This window comes from Cygnus atratus, chromosome 1 (genome assembly GCF_013377495.2).
Source record: "Cygnus atratus isolate AKBS03 ecotype Queensland, Australia chromosome 1, CAtr_DNAZoo_HiC_assembly, whole genome shotgun sequence".
NCBI classification, from domain to species: Eukaryota; Metazoa; Chordata; class Aves; order Anseriformes; family Anatidae; genus Cygnus; species Cygnus atratus.
Window position 1 is genome coordinate 21,171,207 of NC_066362.1, and position 18,230 is coordinate 21,189,436.

Below are 18,230 nucleotides of genomic sequence, written 5' to 3' on the forward strand. Positions count from 1 at the left end.
CTTCCAGGGTTGCTGCATCCACAACCTCTCTGGGAAACCTGTTCCAGTGCCTCCCCACCCTCTGAGTGAAGAATTTCCTCCTAACTTCTAATCTAAATCTCTCTTTTAGTTTAAACCCATTCATCCTTGTCCTGTCATTATCTGCCTGTGTAAAAAATCGTTCTTCATCTTTTTTATATGCCCCCTTTAAATACTGAAAAGTTGCAAGGAGGTCTCCCTGAAACCTTCTCTTCTCCTTACACAGCACCTTACACGTTCTTTGTTGTTACACGTGTTTGTTCTGCTTTTTCAGACTTTCCATTCCCCAACCAGTCTAGATTTTTATATACATCTTCCATTTTTGCTAATCATTCTTGAACACAGATGTAAGAATTGCCTACATTATTCCATAGAAAGCCTTACCTTTACTTTTGTGACATCTTAGAATAATCTAGCCCAGTAGACCTTTATTCAAATTTACGTCATGTAAGCATGTTCCTTTAAATCATTGTATAATGAACTATTACACCTAGATTTTTTTTCCTCCACGGTTAGTTCTAAATTAGGACTCACAATTCACAAGAATTGTTTTATCAGAGCAAGTACATGAACTTGCACTTCATACCATTATACTTCATCCTCCTTTAGTTATTTCATATATGAAGATCTCTAGTCTCTTGATTCTCTTCAATTTTGACTACACCACTCAAATGCATTTTCAGCAAATCTCATTAACACATTCCCACCTTCTGTGCCCATGTGATCACCCAAAACATTTATATAAGACCTAAGTGTTATCCTTAAATAACCTTTCTACAAGCACTGCCCTATTCAACAGAAGTAGTTGAATTAGCCCTCTAATGAGGTATTATCTACCATACAAATCTTGTTGTAAGCCCCAGCTTCCTCAGTTCATCTTTTAGTTTCTCATATGAAACTACATCGAATGCTCTGCTGAAATTCAGATAAAAATTTCTGTCTTTTCATCACTTATAAAAATCAGTCAAATTAGCCTTACACAATACTTTCCATAAGTTAATGTAAATTGTATTCATTTTTCCTTTTATCTCCATGTTTTAATTAGTGTTTTCTGAAAAATCTCTTCTGCATTTACATAACTATAAGGTCAGACGAGCCTTAGTCAAAAACATAGGTCTAGAGCCTTTTCCTACAGATTTTTCCTCCTTTTTTTAGCACAAATCCCAGATAAAATTTATTTAATTAGAAACGCAAGTACATATAAAATCCAGACTGTTACCTCAATGCAAAGACAAGGAAGTAGCTGAGAATATTTCAGAGAAACCGATTTTAACGTGTCCTTCCCTTTTATCTGAAATGAAAAAGATCGTCATGAATCCAGGACAGTAAATAACTTTCAATAAAGTTAAATAAATACATAGAAGGTTATTTCCTATATGTATGATCTCAATGAGCATTCCTACCTACAATTCTCACACCAGTTCAAGAAAGGAATGCTTCAAGCTTTAACTCACCACAGCAAATTGTCCCACATCTTCACAAGTAAACCATTTGTGACACAAACGAACATAATAATCTTGATCTCGAAGAAAGTTGGATACATTCACTGATATGATTTTCCTTGCCCTTTCTACATTATAATCTAACTTTCCAGCTGAAAAAGAAAAGTCAAAGATGGAATTACTACACCTGCTTCTTTATTACTTTATATATTTCTGACTTCATTATTGTTTTACAAAAGATACAGAATGAATCTTCTAACTTGATAGGGATGAAACTCAACATTTATAGATTCTTACCTAAGATATTTGAATTCATTCTTTTTGTATACTGTTATTCCTAGAGGTCATTTTATTTTATAATATATAATAATTTTCAAGAGAAAAACTTTCAATATTACTAATTTTTAATTAACATTGTCAATACTGAGAAGCCAGGGCATCTACTGATTGCACTTCAACTTCAGTACATGAATATTATGTAGATCATGTACAAATACTTGAAACAGACACACTAATACCACTTCAAAAGCTGATTATCCTAAGGCTGCAATCTTGTTTCTTTGAAAATATGTACAATTATGTCAGATAAATACAATTTCTTTTTTGTATCTTATTATTATTCACAGGTACACCAAGATTAGGATAGCATTTTTGCAAATTAATCTTAATCTGATTATGAAATCTGTCTACAGACAAAATATGAAACTAGTAATACAAAGTGCATGATAAGGACAAAAACCTATTTCCAAAAGCTTAAGTATTAAATAGATTGTAAGCATTTTACCTGCTATCTAGCATTTCCAAGTCAATACAAAGAAACACTGGATATTTCCAGGATTTTAACTATCCAATATATAAGTAGCAATAGATGTAAATCATCTTTTTTTTCTGCTTATTCAGCTATGAAAACATATCATTATATAGGTCACCAGAAATATCTCACAGCTTCAAGTTATATAAAAGATCAGCTCACCCAAACAAGCTGGAATATATTTTCCCACATCACTGTTTTTGCAATCTGTAAAATAGAAGCCAGAAGTTTCTTCAGTGCTGCTTTATTGATACAGATGTGTAATTAAGGCTGCCAGATTATCCAATAGCTTACCAACAGTAAACCTATCTCATACACCCCTTTTTAAAGACAGATTTACATCAATTTCCAGACAAATCGTGCACGGGCAGGGGGGCAGTGCAAAAGTACCTTTACCACACACACTGATTACACCCTAACGAGCATTAAGGAGCTATTTCACCAGTGTGGGGTTTCTACTGTAAAACCTCATCAGCAGTTTAATGTGGCAAACTAGGATATAACACTGCACTTCTTTACCCAGTACCTAATAATAATATAAGTAATAATTTCAGTTATTCTTTCCTTGAAAGTCACTCCAATTTTTTACCAGACTCATTCCTCTGCTATAAACAACTGTGTATTTTTATTATTCTGACTCCTCCAGGCTTGCAAAGAATTACAGTATTTAGTTCCTAGGGAGCTTGCCAGAAGTAGAGGCTAGCCAACATTTTCAGAACTAATATCTAATATTTGTATATCTGAAATTTAAATCTTGATTTTAAAAAACTAAATGAGTTCATAAAGTGCTCTTAACTCAGAGCAGTATTTTGCTTTCGTTTCCCCACACTGCCATTTCCCTGAGGAAATATTTTCCTGTGTTTTCATTTGTTTGTTCCTCCTTGTAAAATGGCTTAAAACTAGGATTTATAAAGCCTTATTTTTCTCCTCTTCATTCACAAAGTACGTATCTACTTCAATAGTGAATTATGGGGTTATCGAGAAAATGGAAGGATTTCTTGAGCAGCCATAACATGCCTGATACTGTGTGCAAGGGATGATCCTGTACCAAGGGCCATGAGCAAGAGCAGCCCACCTACAGGCTGTGGTGATGGGAAGGAAGGACAGTTATGGGCAGTGGATCAAGCAAGGGGTCTCGCTTCATTTTTTGCACCACCACTTTCCTGCACCAGCCACACTGGTTGGACCACAGTGCCGAATCTACTTTTATATGGTAGGCACTGTGCGCCAAAAAAAAAAAAAAGGACCAATGCTATCTTATCTTACCCACTTACATTAAAACAGGTGATAGAACAGCTAGCTAATAAACATAAATAGTTATTTCTTTACACTTTCTTATTAAGCTTTCCCCAATCTCTGAAACCACCTGGGGCCTAACAGAAGACAGCCTATGTGCATGTTTTTTATAGCAAGTCAGACATCTACATGCACTAAATAAATTATCAAAATATAGAATAAAATTGATGCCGGCATACATAATGTAGTACCATTTATATCAGCCTATCCCAGAAAGTGAGTTGGCTTTGCATTTGGGTTTGGGGTAGGTTTTTTATTTGTTTGTTTGTTTTGTTTGTGATATTGTCTTTTTTTTTTCTCTCTTTGAAAAGATGTTTCTTGAAAAACATCTGTTTAAAGATGGTTTCCTACCTTCAACATAGTATTCTTGACTCATCTTGACGTCACAGTAATTTGGTACTGTTTTCATGGTCACATAGATGTGCTGTGCTACATTGACTTCAAAGCAATTGAATTGTACCTGCACCTGTTTAAAACATTTATAAAGTCAGGTTTGTGTGTGAACTCCATACTACATGAAAAGCACTAGTTATTAGAATTAAGCGAGCAATATTCTTTATTTAAACTGATTTATATTTACAATGAGCATTAAGCATCCTCAGATATTGTAGCATTAAGAACGTAAAAGGAGCAGATGACATTTAATTAAAGGATTTCAAAAAGAATCATTACTTCTTATCTTCTTCACTTCCAGAAATCCAAATATCTACAAACTATCAAATAATCCTAAAAGAAATACAGGTGCCCAATGTTCAATGAACTTCAAAAGGATAAAAGGTCTTTTGTACTACCAGAAGTCCTAGTTTTGCAAGCATTTTACAAGCACAAACACTTGCAGAACAGGAAAAAGAAAAAAAAAATGTCTGCTTAAACATTTAATAGCAACTTCAGCAAATTTATTCATTCCAGTAAGTTTCTGAGACAGAAAGTATTTTAGGAGGCAAAAGTTGATGTCCAATTACAGTAGGTCATTCCCTCACTGATAATGGTAACTACTACATTCCATATTGGTTTTCACCTGGATATACTCCTATTTGGTACAAATGCCTTTAGAGGGTAACATTAAGTCACATTTATATTCATTCAACTGAAACTAAGAAAATGTTACTAAATATGTTTGTTGAACCGTGCCTATAAAACTTACCTTACTCTGAAAGCTACCAATTGTTCGTTGTCAGCCCTGCACTGTCTATAAGGACTTTTGATCATCAAGTGATACAGAGTGTAAAACGCAACTGGAGTTTGGGAGAACTTTGTTTTGCACATGCAATCAATATAACGTTACAGATCACATGAAGTAACACATTTTGTATGGGATTAATAACAGTTATCCACCACTAATTGAAAACAAAAATTCTTGTATTTTAAAGAGTGGGTCAAGCATGGCTTTTTTTTTTTTCTTTTTCAGTTGCAAATTTTAACAACAAAGACTTCTGCGTTTAGTTTAGCACAAAATTGTACTCTGGTTTTGCAATTATTATCATGAGTTTAGGACAGATGTGCACAAGTGCTTAGGCACTTGGCTGTCTTCTAGATGTGTGAAGTCCATTGACGTGGTTGGACCAAACTAAATCTGTATGCACTTAATGGTCCCTGTGGAATTGTGCTTCCTAGCAATCGGAGGTACAAAGCTTCCCCACAATTTGGTAGTCACAAAAAGAAAGCTAACAAGATTGATGTGAAAACTAGGTTTTGCAGAAGCAGCTTCTCTTGATAAAAGGAAAGTGGAAGAAGTGTAAAAATAGTAGAAAATCAAATGTCTGGTTATAAAAGGACATTTTGTCATGGAATATCATTTGACAGTGATGAAGAGTATATTTCATTGCAGTTTTCCACAAAGTCAATCAGAGAATAAAGAGAAATACAACATTTTTTTTCCAAAGGCTCATAAACATTTACATGAAAAACAACCCCCCCCCCAAAAAAAGGAGTCTACCTTCTTTCCATTAAGCATCTTGCTTTTTTTCCTGGCAAATCTCACATTTGTGCACTGAGATTGCTGTGTGTCCAGTGAAAGAGAACATATTTCCAGCCCACGAATATTTTCTGAAATGAGTTAAGAATAGATTACAAAAATGTAATTTGAGCAACTTTAACAAAAACAAAACAACAGCAAAAAAATAAAGCGTATCTTAAACTTTGCAAGTGAAAGGCACATGTATTTTACCTCTGTAAAAAAAGAGGGACATTATATATAACACACAAATGAAGGTGGGAACAAGGATTAAAGATTGCTATAAATTAAAGCTTTAGTTATGCAAACTCTCATGCAAATGATTAAGCGTGAATAACACCAGGAAATATCTAAATGGTAACGTACTAAGCACATGAATGGCAGGATGTTAGTAAAAATAAACTACGCCAAAACATTTCAGTGCTTTTATTTTATTTTGGTGCAGAATTATAGAATCATAGAATCATAGAATATCCTGAGTTGGAAGGGACCCATAAGGATCATCAAGTCCAACTCCTGGCACCGCACAGGTCTGCCCAAAAGTTTAGACCATGTGACTAAGTGCACAGTCCAATCGCTTCTTAAATTCAGACAGGCTTGGTGCAGTGACTACTTCACTGGGGAGCCTGTTCCAGTGTGCAACCACCCTTTCGGTGAAGAACCTCTTCCTGATGTCTAGTCTAAACTTCCCCTGCCTCACCTTAACACCGTTCCTGCGAGTCCTATCACTGGTGTTTACGGAGAATAGGTCCCCTGCCCCTCCACTCCCCCATGCGAGGAAGTTGTAGACTGCGATGAGGTCCCCCCTCAGCCTCCTCTTCTCCAGGCTGAACAGGCCCAGAATGACTTGGGTTGGAAGAGACCTTAAAGACCATCTAATTTCAAACCCCCTGCCATGGGCAGGGACACCTCCCACTAGACCAGGTTGCTCAAAGCCCCATCCAACCTGGCCCTGAACACTTCCAGGGGTGGGGCATCCACAGCTTCTCTGGGCAGCCTGTGCCAGTGCCTCACCACCATCATGGTAAAGAATTTCTTCCGAATAGCTAATCTAAATTCCCCCTCTTTTAGTTTAAAGCCATTATCCCTTGTCCTATCACTACACTCCCTGACAAAGATTCCCTCTCCAGCTTTCCTATAGGCCACCTTTAGGTACTGGAAGAACACTATAAGGTCTCCTCAGCGGCTTTTCTTCTCCAGGATGGACAACCCTAACTCCCTCAGCCTGTCTTCATAGGAGAGGTGCTCCAGCCCCTTGATCATCTTTGTGGCACTTCTCTAGACTCTTTCTAATATGTCCATGTCCTTCTTATATTGGGGGTCCCAGAGCAGAATGCAGTTAGGTGGGGTCTCATGAGAGCAGAGTAGAGGGGGAGAATCACCTCATTCAAGCTGCTGGCCATGCTTCTATTGATTCAGATCAAGATATGGTTGGCTTTCTGGGCTGCAAGCACACATTGCTGGCTCATGTTGAGATTCCCATCAACCAAAACTGCCAGGTCCTTCTCCTCAGGGCTTCTCTCAATACATTTTCCACCCAACCTGTGTTTGTGCTTGGGATTGTCCTAACCCAGACCAGTGTAAGACCTTGCACTTGGCCTTGTTGCACTTCATGAGGTTTGCACAGGCCCACCTCTCAGGCCTGTCATGGTCCCTCTGGATGATATCCCTTCTCTCCAGCACTATCGACCACACCACACAGCTTGGCGTCATTGGCAACATTGCTGAGGATGCACTCAATCCTACTGTCCATGTCACTAACAAAGATGTTAAAGGGCACTGGTCCCAATACTGACCCCTGAGGAACACCACTGATCTCCACCTGGACACTGACCCATTCACCACAACTCTTTGAGTGCAACCATCTAGCCAATTCCTTACCCACTGAGGTCCGTCCACCAAAACCATGTCTCTGCAATTTAGAGACAAGGATATCATGAGGGACAGTGCCAAATGCCTTGCACAAGTCCAGGCAGATGATATCAGTTGCTCTTCCCCTGTCACCAATGCTGTAACCCTGTCGTAGAAGGCCACCAGATTTTTTGGGCATGATCTGTCTTTAGTGAAGCCATGTTGGCTGTCACCAGTCACTTTCTTATTTTCCATGTGCCTTAGCATAGTTTCCAGGAGGATCTGCTCTATGATCTTTCCAGGCACAGAGGTGAGATTGATTGTCCTCTAGCTTCCCATGTCTTCCTTTTTTCTGTTTTTAAAAATGGGGTTATGTTTCCCCTCTTCCAGTCAGTAGGAGCTTCATCGGACTGCCACAACTTCTCAAATATGATGGACAGTGGCTTAGCAACTTCATCCACCAGTTCCCTTCAGGACCCATGGATGCATCTCACCAGGTCCCATGAACTTGTGCACCTGATCTTCTTCTACAGTGGCCAGTTCTTCATTCTCTCATTCCCTGCCTTTGCCTTCTGGGACTTGGGCTATGTGACTGGAGCTCTTATTGGTGAAGACTGAGGCAAAAAAGTCATTGAGTACCTCAACCTTCTCCATATCCCAGGTAAATTGGTCTCCCATTTCCTTACAATTCCCTCCTGGAGAGGGAACTGTAACTTTCAGAAGCAAAAACTGTTTCTTCTGTTGGGGCAGATGGAACTTGTGTTTGTATATGTGTGTAGATGTTTGCATGTGAGAGAGCAAAAAATAACAGCAGTATTCTTGGGGCACTGGTAGAGGACAAGTATAGTACGTTAGAAGTAAAAATTTAGTTGCATTGAATTCATCTCAGTTCTCATTCCCTTGAGAAATTCAGGGGCTTTTTCCTGGTTTATAGTTAAACGGTTCCACTAAAAATCTTTCTGACACAACTACATGAAAACACCTTGGACACAAGTATTACACTGTGGAACAAAATTTGGCTGAACAGCTATAAGCAAAAAGTAAACAAGAATGATTCAGTAGCAAATCTGCTTCCTACCATCCAGACTCAGAGATCCTTTAATGTTTAAATGAAGAGAGCATGGGCTTCCTTGGACACATTTAATCACTGTTGAGATCTTCATGCTTTTCAGTATCATAGAAGATAAAGATGTAGGAGCATCATGGCAGAAGCTGTTAAAAATGCCATCTGCAAATGTAAAATACAAAGACAGAGAAATCTCATTGTATACAGGATATTTCAGGGGGAGAAAACACCAAAGTTAAGCTCCAACTCTACTGAAATCAGTAAGAAAGTCACCATTGACTTTAGCAAAGCCAGTACTTTACCAAAGATATCATGAGACCAGAGCAAGTACATAGCTGCTTGACTTCTCTAGCAATGAAGTGGGAAAGAACTATGTTACAGATGGGGTTTCATAATAAATTTCCTAGTTTAGGGAAGTGTTAACCCAAAACAGGAAGGAATCATACTTTAAGTCTAGAGTGCAGCTAGATTAATACTGTTTCTAAGTAACCAGATCTGTTAGATCATGACTAGACTAATAATTTAAGCTTTCTTTTTCCCCCCCCCCCAAAAAAAAAAAAATCATTACCTGCATATTGTGAGCACTCTCATACGTAATTTTCAATTTTAGGAGGGATTGCCTGATGGTCTCAGATGCTGTTAAAATATAATTTTCACACAAGAGGGCACCATTGCATTCCTAGTCATGGAAAAATCCCTCACACCTATGGAATTGTTCTCCCCTTTACACAAGCACAGCAAGAGATTTATACATATATATATATATATATATATATGCACATATAAATGTGCATATATATATATATATTATCCAGGCCTTCTTTAAGGCATAAACAGAACCTCTGAACAGAACTACTAATTATCATCTAATTTTCCTATGCCAATTTGGTCATGCTCAAAAGCTTGGGACATGGGTTCATACAGCTGATTTCTGTAGACTAATGCAAAAGAAAAAACAGTCTTAAGGCTCCAGATCTCATCAGTTAGCCATATTTCAACTCTTTCTACTTCTCAGACTGCTCTGAAAATAAATCATTTATGAATTTATTTCTGTCATTTATGAATTTATTTCTGTCATTTATGAATGTATGTTAATACGGTGGATTTAATCCCCAATGCATTCCTTAGGCTTATCGATCTCATATACATTGTTTGTAGTCCCAAAAATCAGAGCTGAAGAAACTGTCTTAATGAATAGCCAGGGAATTGGGTTTTGTCCCTTGGCTGTGTGGTTTACAATGCAGCACACCTCACTTTAGCTGCAACTACACAACAGCAGTTTCTTTGAAATACTTCCTACCCTACTAACTTCAGTATATAGCATGAAAGTTAAAAGACACGTAAGTAAAACCAAGTATTTCACTGCCCATTCTCCTCTGGAAGAACAAAAAGGAAAAAAAAAAAAAAAGGCAATAGACCTTATTAGTCATACTGTTTAACATACTCCTAGAAAGTGCTCAACTATTATGAAGAGCATAGTATGAAACAGCAATGGCATGACACTGTGTTTGCCTGTTTGCCATAAAATACAGGATAACATAGAATCATCTAGATTGGAAATGACCTTCGAGATCGTGAAGCCCAACCATCAACCTGACCTACTTGTAGTGGGTTTACGTGGCAAGGGTTTGGTAGTGGGGGGGCTACAGAGGTGGCTTCTGTGAGAAGAATCCAGAAGCTGCCCCATGTCAGAAAACAACCAGTTCCAGCTGGCTCCAAAGGGACACACTGCTGGCCAGAGCTGAGCCAATAAAAGATGTTGGTTGAGCCTCTGTGAGAACAAATTTAAGAAAGGGGCAAGAACTGCTGGGCATCAGCAGCTGGGGCAGCAAGGAGTGAGAACCAGCCCTGCAGAACCCCAGGTCAGTGCAGAAGGAGGAAGAAGTTCCCCTGCGGCCTGTGGAGAGGCCCCTGGTGGAGCAGGCTGTCCCCCTGCAGCCCATGGGTCCCACATGGAGCAGATCTCCACGCTGCAGCCCGTGGAGGAGCCCCCAGTGGAGCAGGTGGATGTGGCCTGGAGGAGGCTGCAGCCCATGGAGAGCCCCCGCAGGAGCAGGCACTGGGCCAGAGCTACAGCCCATGGCGAAGAGCCCACGCAGGAGCAGGAGGTCTGGGGGGAGCTGCTGTCTGTGGGAAGCCCACACAGGATCCGTTTTGGAAGGACGGCATCCCATGGGAGGGACCCCACATGGAGCAGGAGCAGAGAGTGACTGTAAGGAGCAGCAGAGGAAAAGCATTAGGGACTGACTGCAGCCCCTATTCCCCATGCCTCTGCACCACTCGGGGGAGGATGTGGAAGAAGGTGGATGAGGAGAAGGTGTTTTAGTTTGTTTTCTCTGTTTCTCACTTCTCTAGCTTCCTAGTAATAGGCAATAAATTTTACTAATCTCCCTACTCTGTTCTGCCCATCACGGTAATTGTTGAGTGATCTCCCTGCCCTTATCTCAACCCTTGAGCCCTTTTCATGTCTTTTCTCTCCCTTTCCCTTTGAGGAGGAGGAGTTGGAGAGTGATTGTGGTGGAGCTCGGCTGCCCACCTAAGTAAAACCACCACACCTACCAAGTCCAATCACTAAACTATGTCCCTTAGCATCATGTCCACCTGTCTCTTAAATACCTCCAGACATCAGGATTCTAGCACTACTTTTGGCAGCCCATTTCAATGTTCGACCACCATCTCCATGAAGATACTCTTGTATCCAGTCTAAACGCCCCTGTCATGCAACTTGAGACTGCTTCCTTGCATCCAAACACTCCCACCTCAAATCATGAGGAAAGGGTGCATCCCTCAACATCTAGCCAAGAATTATTGTCAAACACAGATGCCCGTTGGCTCACATAAAATATGCATCCAAAGTTCTCCCAAAGGAAAGGATGCATGGACAGTAGGATGGAGGGACAAAGCACATCCTTACTTATCCCTTCAAGCATGACAGAAAGTGCTCTAAATGTAAAGATTGAAAGTATATTAACCTGTACAGGAGCACAAACTTTTAGGGACTGCTGCCTGACTGTAAGCAGGGACATTTTTTCTTGGTCATGATTTTTACCTTCAAACCAAGAACAAATAAGTAATACACTGGATAAAATGAAAAGACTCTTTCACTTTGGATTTTCTTTCCATTAATTTTAGGATACATCTTGAGAATTGCAAAAGATGCTCCAAAATTCATTAATAATAATTTAAATGGATCAGATTGTGCATGGACATATTAGTTTGGATCTCAATTAATACATAATACAAGGAAGAGTTTACAGAAAATAATTTCCCTTCTATAAATCATCACAGACACTTCTGTAATCACAAAAGAGGACTCATTTCTGACTATTTCTTCAGTAAACTTCCCTTAGTATCTTTTAATACCCCTCCGCTCCCCCACCCCCTTTAAATAGTTTCCTCTGGAGCACACACCTCCTTCTTTTTCTCACAAGTAGTTTGATCTACACCTCAGAAGACATAAAGGTATATCTTGCTACACAAACCATCTGCTGAGTAAATCTTGCCTAAATTTTATGTTTGTGAATTGTAACTGTAATTAGCCCTACATGAGAGAGGGATTGTTGCTGTAATAAAAGAATCCTTAATTATGGACACATATAAACCCAGGCATAAAGAAGCCAAGTGTTATTATTCAGCATCACTTTCCTTGTACTTTTGCCATCAGCTTAACCACAGCAGATTATTTTTTTATCTGATGATGCAGCAATCAACCCAGAACTGTCACGACAGCAAAACACACCTTGTGTATCCTTGTATAATAGAAGCCAGAGCTGAGCAATGGATACGCAATAGAAATGATTAGATGGATAATTTGAAGCCTCAGGAAAGAAGATGAAATTGGAGAACAGGAAAAAAAAAATGCAGAGAAACCCCGTTAATAACAGGCCCGGGGCAACTCCCAGTAGAAACTCCTAACTGTTTTCTTTTTTTCTGCTATTTGTACCCTACAAGAATTGTAAGAATCTGAACTACTTAGGATAGTGACAGTGCTAAATCTGTTAGTATCTCTGCTGTGCACTAAAATTGCTTCACTGGGGCATCATTCCATGAGTATAAATTGCAGTAGCATTTTAAACCTATTTGCATATGATTTACCACAGTATCTGCTGCATCTGTGCATTAGGATGATTTAACCATCTTCATAAACAAACTAGATACACTCTCCTAAGATAACCACACTGTGCACTTCAGTTAACAAATACCAACATTTGCAACTTAAAAGTACTTGCACCAGTTACGAAACAGATTAAAATGCAGCCTCTCTTTTACAATAGATTTCAATGCACAGTAAATTCAAAGAGTTTCAAAGTTGTGCATCCAGAAAGCATTTCAAACTTGCAAGGATAGTGAATAACATGGTGTTATACTGTGCCAAATATATTTTCTGAGTGATTCTTAAATCAGGGGGTCTTGATAAAGTACAGTTAATTTCAAATACTACAGTAGCCATTACGTACTACTAATAGTTTGGGAGAATGGGAGGGAGAAGGCAGTCAAAGCTCCATTGCCAAAAGCTACAGAGCTGATAGCTGTACATTCTGCAGAATAAAGTCATCTTTTTGGTGCAGCTAAAAGCATTGACTACTGCAAAGATGCTTTATTACATAGTTAAGGTCTTTTGAGGTAATTTTACCTCAAAAAATAAACAACAAAATGTATGACTGTAGAAAAGGAAGTATGGAAATTAGTACACACCCATTGTTGCACAAGTGAAGTAGGATAAAAACTAAAAATATGTTTTTTTCATCACTCTTGTAAGGCTGAGCCATCCTACATGTTACTTGTATTAAAGATAGCTGATAAGTCATTTTCAGGCAGCACTGAAAACCCACAACCAGCTCTGCTTCATGTACATCATATTGCAAGATAAGTATCTTCAGTTTACAAATTCTTAAGTGCCTAAAGTCTATATCCAGCTAGGAGTTAAATATCTAGTTTAAGTTTATGTGCATCACCTAAGAACCTTTGGCAGTCAGAAAGACAGAGAACCCCTCTCACTTCCATCCCAGCATGTAATTCACCTTGTCCTAGGATAGGTGGAATGAATCACCACCTTGTGGTACCAGTAGTGAGTCCCCACTATCTAGATCTGCATTTGTGTAATACCTAGCAATGATTTTAACTCATAACCAACAGTATTGCAAGTGTCCTTCCCTTTCAGACCGTGGTTGAAGGGTTTGGTTTCCTCAGCCTGTGCTGCCCAAAGGTATGAAGGCATGCTTCAGCTTGGCAGAGTAAAGATCAATACCCCTGTTTCTCTCTTATTCTATCAACACCCATGTTTCTCTGTTCTTCTCTTCCATGCAGTTTGTGTAACTATCAGCTCAGCTGTCTAATACAAATAAGACTCGTTCACAGTCCTGGAACCAGCCACTGATGGTTCACTCTGCTTACCAGTAGAAAGCTAATGACTTTTCCATGGGGGACTTTTGACTGCATCTCTTTCAAAGCCATGTTCTTTCTCTCCACCTCAATAGTACGTGCCCCACAAACATCATGCTTTCAGAATAAGACTCAGGACAGCTCGTATCCCACTGTCCCACCCCACAGCACCAGAATCTCACTCACTTGCAGTTCAGTGCCTGAGCTTCTCCTTGTCTGTGGACACTGCCACATGGATCCAGGAAAGGCCTACCAATTTCCAGTGTTTTGTACAAGGAAACTTGTAGAAAATACCCTGTCAAATGGCACGGTGATGTGACATGACCAGGAACGCGGATTTATTATCAGCAATAAATTATCTTTATTTTCCAAAAAAAAATGTAGTAGAAAGTGAATGATGTATACTCACTGGAAGGTTTGCTTTTACAATGAATCCCCTGCAAACAGAAACAAAAATATTATTATATAAACTGTTCTGAGGAAATGATAAAAATAAATATTACTTAATAATTACACACAAATATAAACATACCTTAAACAAGTAAGCATATTCACAGACCATAACAGAAATCACTTTCAAAATGAAAAAAGATTTTCAAATACAGTGAAAATGCACACTACTACTTCATATGATGGCCTGATAAGTATAGGGACACAAGATCAGTATTAATCTTATTTTCATGAATTTTCAGCTGAGGTGTAACTGTTATAACAAGTCTCACGTTCTATCAAATAAAGACATAATTTTATCGTGCACTGCCATTTACATTGACCAATAGTTTTTTTATTGTTTCACAATCAGGCAAAGAAGCTAAGTGATTTTTTAATGGAAGATATCTATAGCTCTTCTGAATGTTAGATGAGTCTTAGAAGATCACACTAGGCCAATAGAAGGAATTATTACAGCAACTGCAAATGAATTTAAGGAATAAGAATCGTCATTTTATTTCTGAGAACTATCTGACTCAGGATCCTGAAAATGAAATTACTCAGGCACAGTGCTTCCACGTTCAAGTGGGCAAGTGTTTTTGTAACAGGCAAAGTGAGCTGACACTGAGATCTGAACAGGTTTCCAGCTATCTTTCAGACAAACTGTGTCCATTTTCCCAGTAAAATAAAAACTCAACCACAAACGAAAATTTTATAGAATATAAATATAGCAAATCTTATTCTGAATACTATGCATGAAGTGCTAAATACAGCCTATAACTAAACAAACAGATATATTTTTCTCCTGTTCTGACATTCAAGCTTCTGACATAACACTTATACCAGTGTTCCTTATTATATGGCATAAAGTATATTCCCCATTACTTTCCTTTAAAATCAGTGTCTCGTTCACAGAGATGCATTTGTCACACCCTCAAAAGGAGCAGGTACTGCCTGGACTCCTCTGCTCTCAAATGGACAGGAAGCTCTTGGTCCTCTTAAAGCATTTCACAACCTTATCAATAAGTCAACAATCTGCAAGTTTTAAAGCCAGCAAAAGTCTCTCAGTGGACATTTGCAAGTTCTCAAATTGTAGAAAAATACAGAGTTGGCAGCCTGGATAAGTATTAGCGTGACATAAAAACAACTATTGCTTTGTCTTCCACGTGGCCGTCATCCACAGGTAGTTTTGTCCTCCCCATAAACACAGCTCTAGAGCAAAATCATGTTATTTCTAAAGGTGTGAAATTACAGCCTTGTGACGGCTGCACATGCGTATGATCTTACCCTGGGTTAGCTGATAAGTGTACGCTTCATGTACACTTCTATCCTTCATGGCTGCATTTGAGTTTTTAGCTAAATAAGTTTGTTTTCAAAGAAGGCTCTTAGAACACCTTTGACCAGTATCTAACCTGTACTAGTTATTATTCTCTTCTATTCATTTGTTCATTTGGAACTTTTATATTTAATAATCTCTTCTGGGAGTAGGTTATCATCTTTTATAATTGGCAGTTTGTCACTATGACCCATAAAAGTTGTAGAGGCATAAAATATGGTACCTTAAGTCACTTTTTATAATAAGACAGAGGTGGAACATATTTTTATAGACTGCAAATTACAAAAACTATTTGTGATATTCTTAAAAATATTATTTTGGCTGCTTCTATACAACATTACATCTACACTCAAAGAAGGAAATCTAAAGAAAATCAAACTTCTTTACATAACTGTTCTAAAACAGTATTTCTGATTCAGTGGTTTCATAGAATCCTCATTTCTCCCTGAGAATCCTCATTTCTCCCTGAAGGGCTGAAATATTTAACTGATGTGACTTCATTTCTGCTGCAATGAGCTCATAGAAATATTTGTCATTTATATATTATTTCTGAAGAAAAGCTTCATTTGTAGTTTGCTGATTTTTCTGATGCAGATTCACCAGTAGAAGGAAGACTATAGCTTTCTGACTATCTCAGTTCAACACTAATCCAATAAAAGTGGAACATGCCAGCTCATATAAAACTCCACTGGAATTTTAACTGCAGTTTCAAAGATCTAATTGTGAGTTATTTCTAACCAGACCCTGCACAAGTATGCAGAAGGACAATCTGAATTCAGTGCCTTTTACTTGAGGTCCTCAGTGGCCTTAGGGAATGGAACAGACAAATACACAAACAATGCAAAAAAATTCAGTGAGTGAGTGAGTTAGGGAGTTAGCTTTCTTGGTAAGAAAACCTAACTAATGGATCAGCTAATTGCTGAGCCACTGCTCACTGGAAGGAATTAATCTCTCATGAGGTTGATAATTTAGCAAATTACTTCCGTATTTTTAATTTGCCATTTTACAGCCAGACTATTGAAAATATTCTAGTCAGGTGGTTTGAGAGAGTTCCCAATTGCCAGTAAAAATTTCTTAGATTGTCTTCAAAATAGTTGGCTATTACTTTCTCTTTAACCCTTCTTTCTGGTTACCATCGTAGTACAAAAATGTATTAGATAAAAATCAAGATTCCACCGCAGTAAACAACATAAATCTCAAAAAACTCGGAAGATCCAACCTTCACTTAAAGAAGACCAATGTTTCAGATCCCCTGTTATGACACCTTAAAAAAGCAAATCATATGTAAATCAATTAAGTTACAGACAAGAAAACAAACCACCAGTTTCTCTGAGGCTGTAGGATGTTCAAGAAAACCTCCTATATCTTCTAGTCTGTCCAAATTAATTCTTGTTTTTCACTACTGCTCATATCAGTCTTGGTCTCTGATCACACAGTAACATCCTGTGTTTATTTTCACATCTTCTCCATCAGAAAAAGAAGAAAAGAAAAGAAAAGAAAAGAAAAGAAAAGAAAAGAAAAGAAAAGAAAAGAAAAGAAAAGAAAAGAAAAGAAAAGAAAAGAAAAGAAAAGAAAAGAAAAGAAAAGAAAAAGAAAAAAAAAGAAAGAAAAAGAAAGAAAGAAAGAAAGAAAGAAAGAAAGAAAGAAAGAAAGAAAGAAAGAGAAAGAAAGAAAGAAAGAAAGATATCCAGCACTGATTTTGGTTCTGGTAGGGAAACATATAATGGATCCTGGGTGCTTAAGTTTTTTCGGGGTGTAGAGTTGTTGGGAAGGTTTACATAAATTATCAAGCATTTGCACAAACACTTGCCAGTTACAGCAAGCATTTGGTCACAGCACAATTCCTTTTTTTATAAGTGATTTCTTTTTATTGTACAATACCATAGTGTTTTGTTTTTTTCTCTTCTATAATAATTTTGCAAAATAGTCAAAAGAGACCATTTGTCTCAAAGAAGAACTCAAATAAATTAACCAAGTTCCTCTCCCACTTTCTATATCTTTTGTTTTCAGGAATTTTCAGTGATGAATGCAATAGAAAAACGTAACACACTAAAACCAGAATGGAAATTTTCTTCCCCTTTCACAAATGCTGTGGGTGTTTTTTTATGCAAAAATGAGATCCTGAACATGATAGTACATTTTAGTCCAATACAGAGAGCATCTTTGATTCATATCTGCTTTGGCAATGAGCCTAAGCAAAATATACTTACACAATGTACAAACAGTTAGGGATTTTCCTATTTCTCTAGGGTTTTCCCCATTTGTGGTATTACTCAACTGTAGCCAGAGGTTATCTGAACAGACACCACCAACGTGCAGCATTCTGAATAGGAGGTGTGGTGCCAACTTTTTAGCTAGCACAGCAACTTCTCAATCTAAGTCAATTGTAATATCACATTGTGTTGTTTAAAGACTGTAGAGAAGAAAGTGAGACCAACAGAGGAAGACCAGGATTTTGTGGCACAGGGGATATTTTCATGAAATGAAATTGCTGAGGGAAAGAAACAAAGATTAGACCTGCTTTCCATTTTCTCTTATTCCTCCAGGCACTGAAGCAAAAGCAGTATTGTGAAAATTCTTCCCTGAATGTTTTATCAACCCAGGAAAGAGTTTGAGGCAAATTTGGTTTCACAGTCCGCCTGCCA

At 38.1% G+C, this 18,230-nt stretch overlaps 1 protein-coding gene across 4 annotated transcripts in view; it reads right to left on the bottom strand.

Annotated features, from left to right (window-relative positions):
- IL17REL (interleukin 17 receptor E like) overlaps nucleotides 1–18,230 on the bottom strand; it is a 51,556-nt gene that overhangs the window by 15,342 nt on the left and 17,984 nt on the right. For all 4 annotated transcript variants that reach the window (XM_035559341.2, XM_035559340.2, XM_035559339.2 and 1 more), the window contains exons 2-8: nucleotides 14,230–14,257; nucleotides 8,451–8,600; nucleotides 5,504–5,613; nucleotides 3,919–4,033; nucleotides 2,434–2,478; nucleotides 1,473–1,612; nucleotides 1,238–1,309 (exon numbers count right to left, since the gene is read on the bottom strand). In XM_035559341.2, coding sequence (XP_035415234.1) covers nucleotides 1,238–1,309; nucleotides 1,473–1,612; nucleotides 2,434–2,478; nucleotides 3,919–4,033; nucleotides 5,504–5,613; nucleotides 8,451–8,600; nucleotides 14,230–14,257 — 660 coding nt within the window. The remainder of the gene's footprint in view (nucleotides 1–1,237; nucleotides 1,310–1,472; nucleotides 1,613–2,433; nucleotides 2,479–3,918; nucleotides 4,034–5,503; nucleotides 5,614–8,450; nucleotides 8,601–14,229; nucleotides 14,258–18,230) is intronic.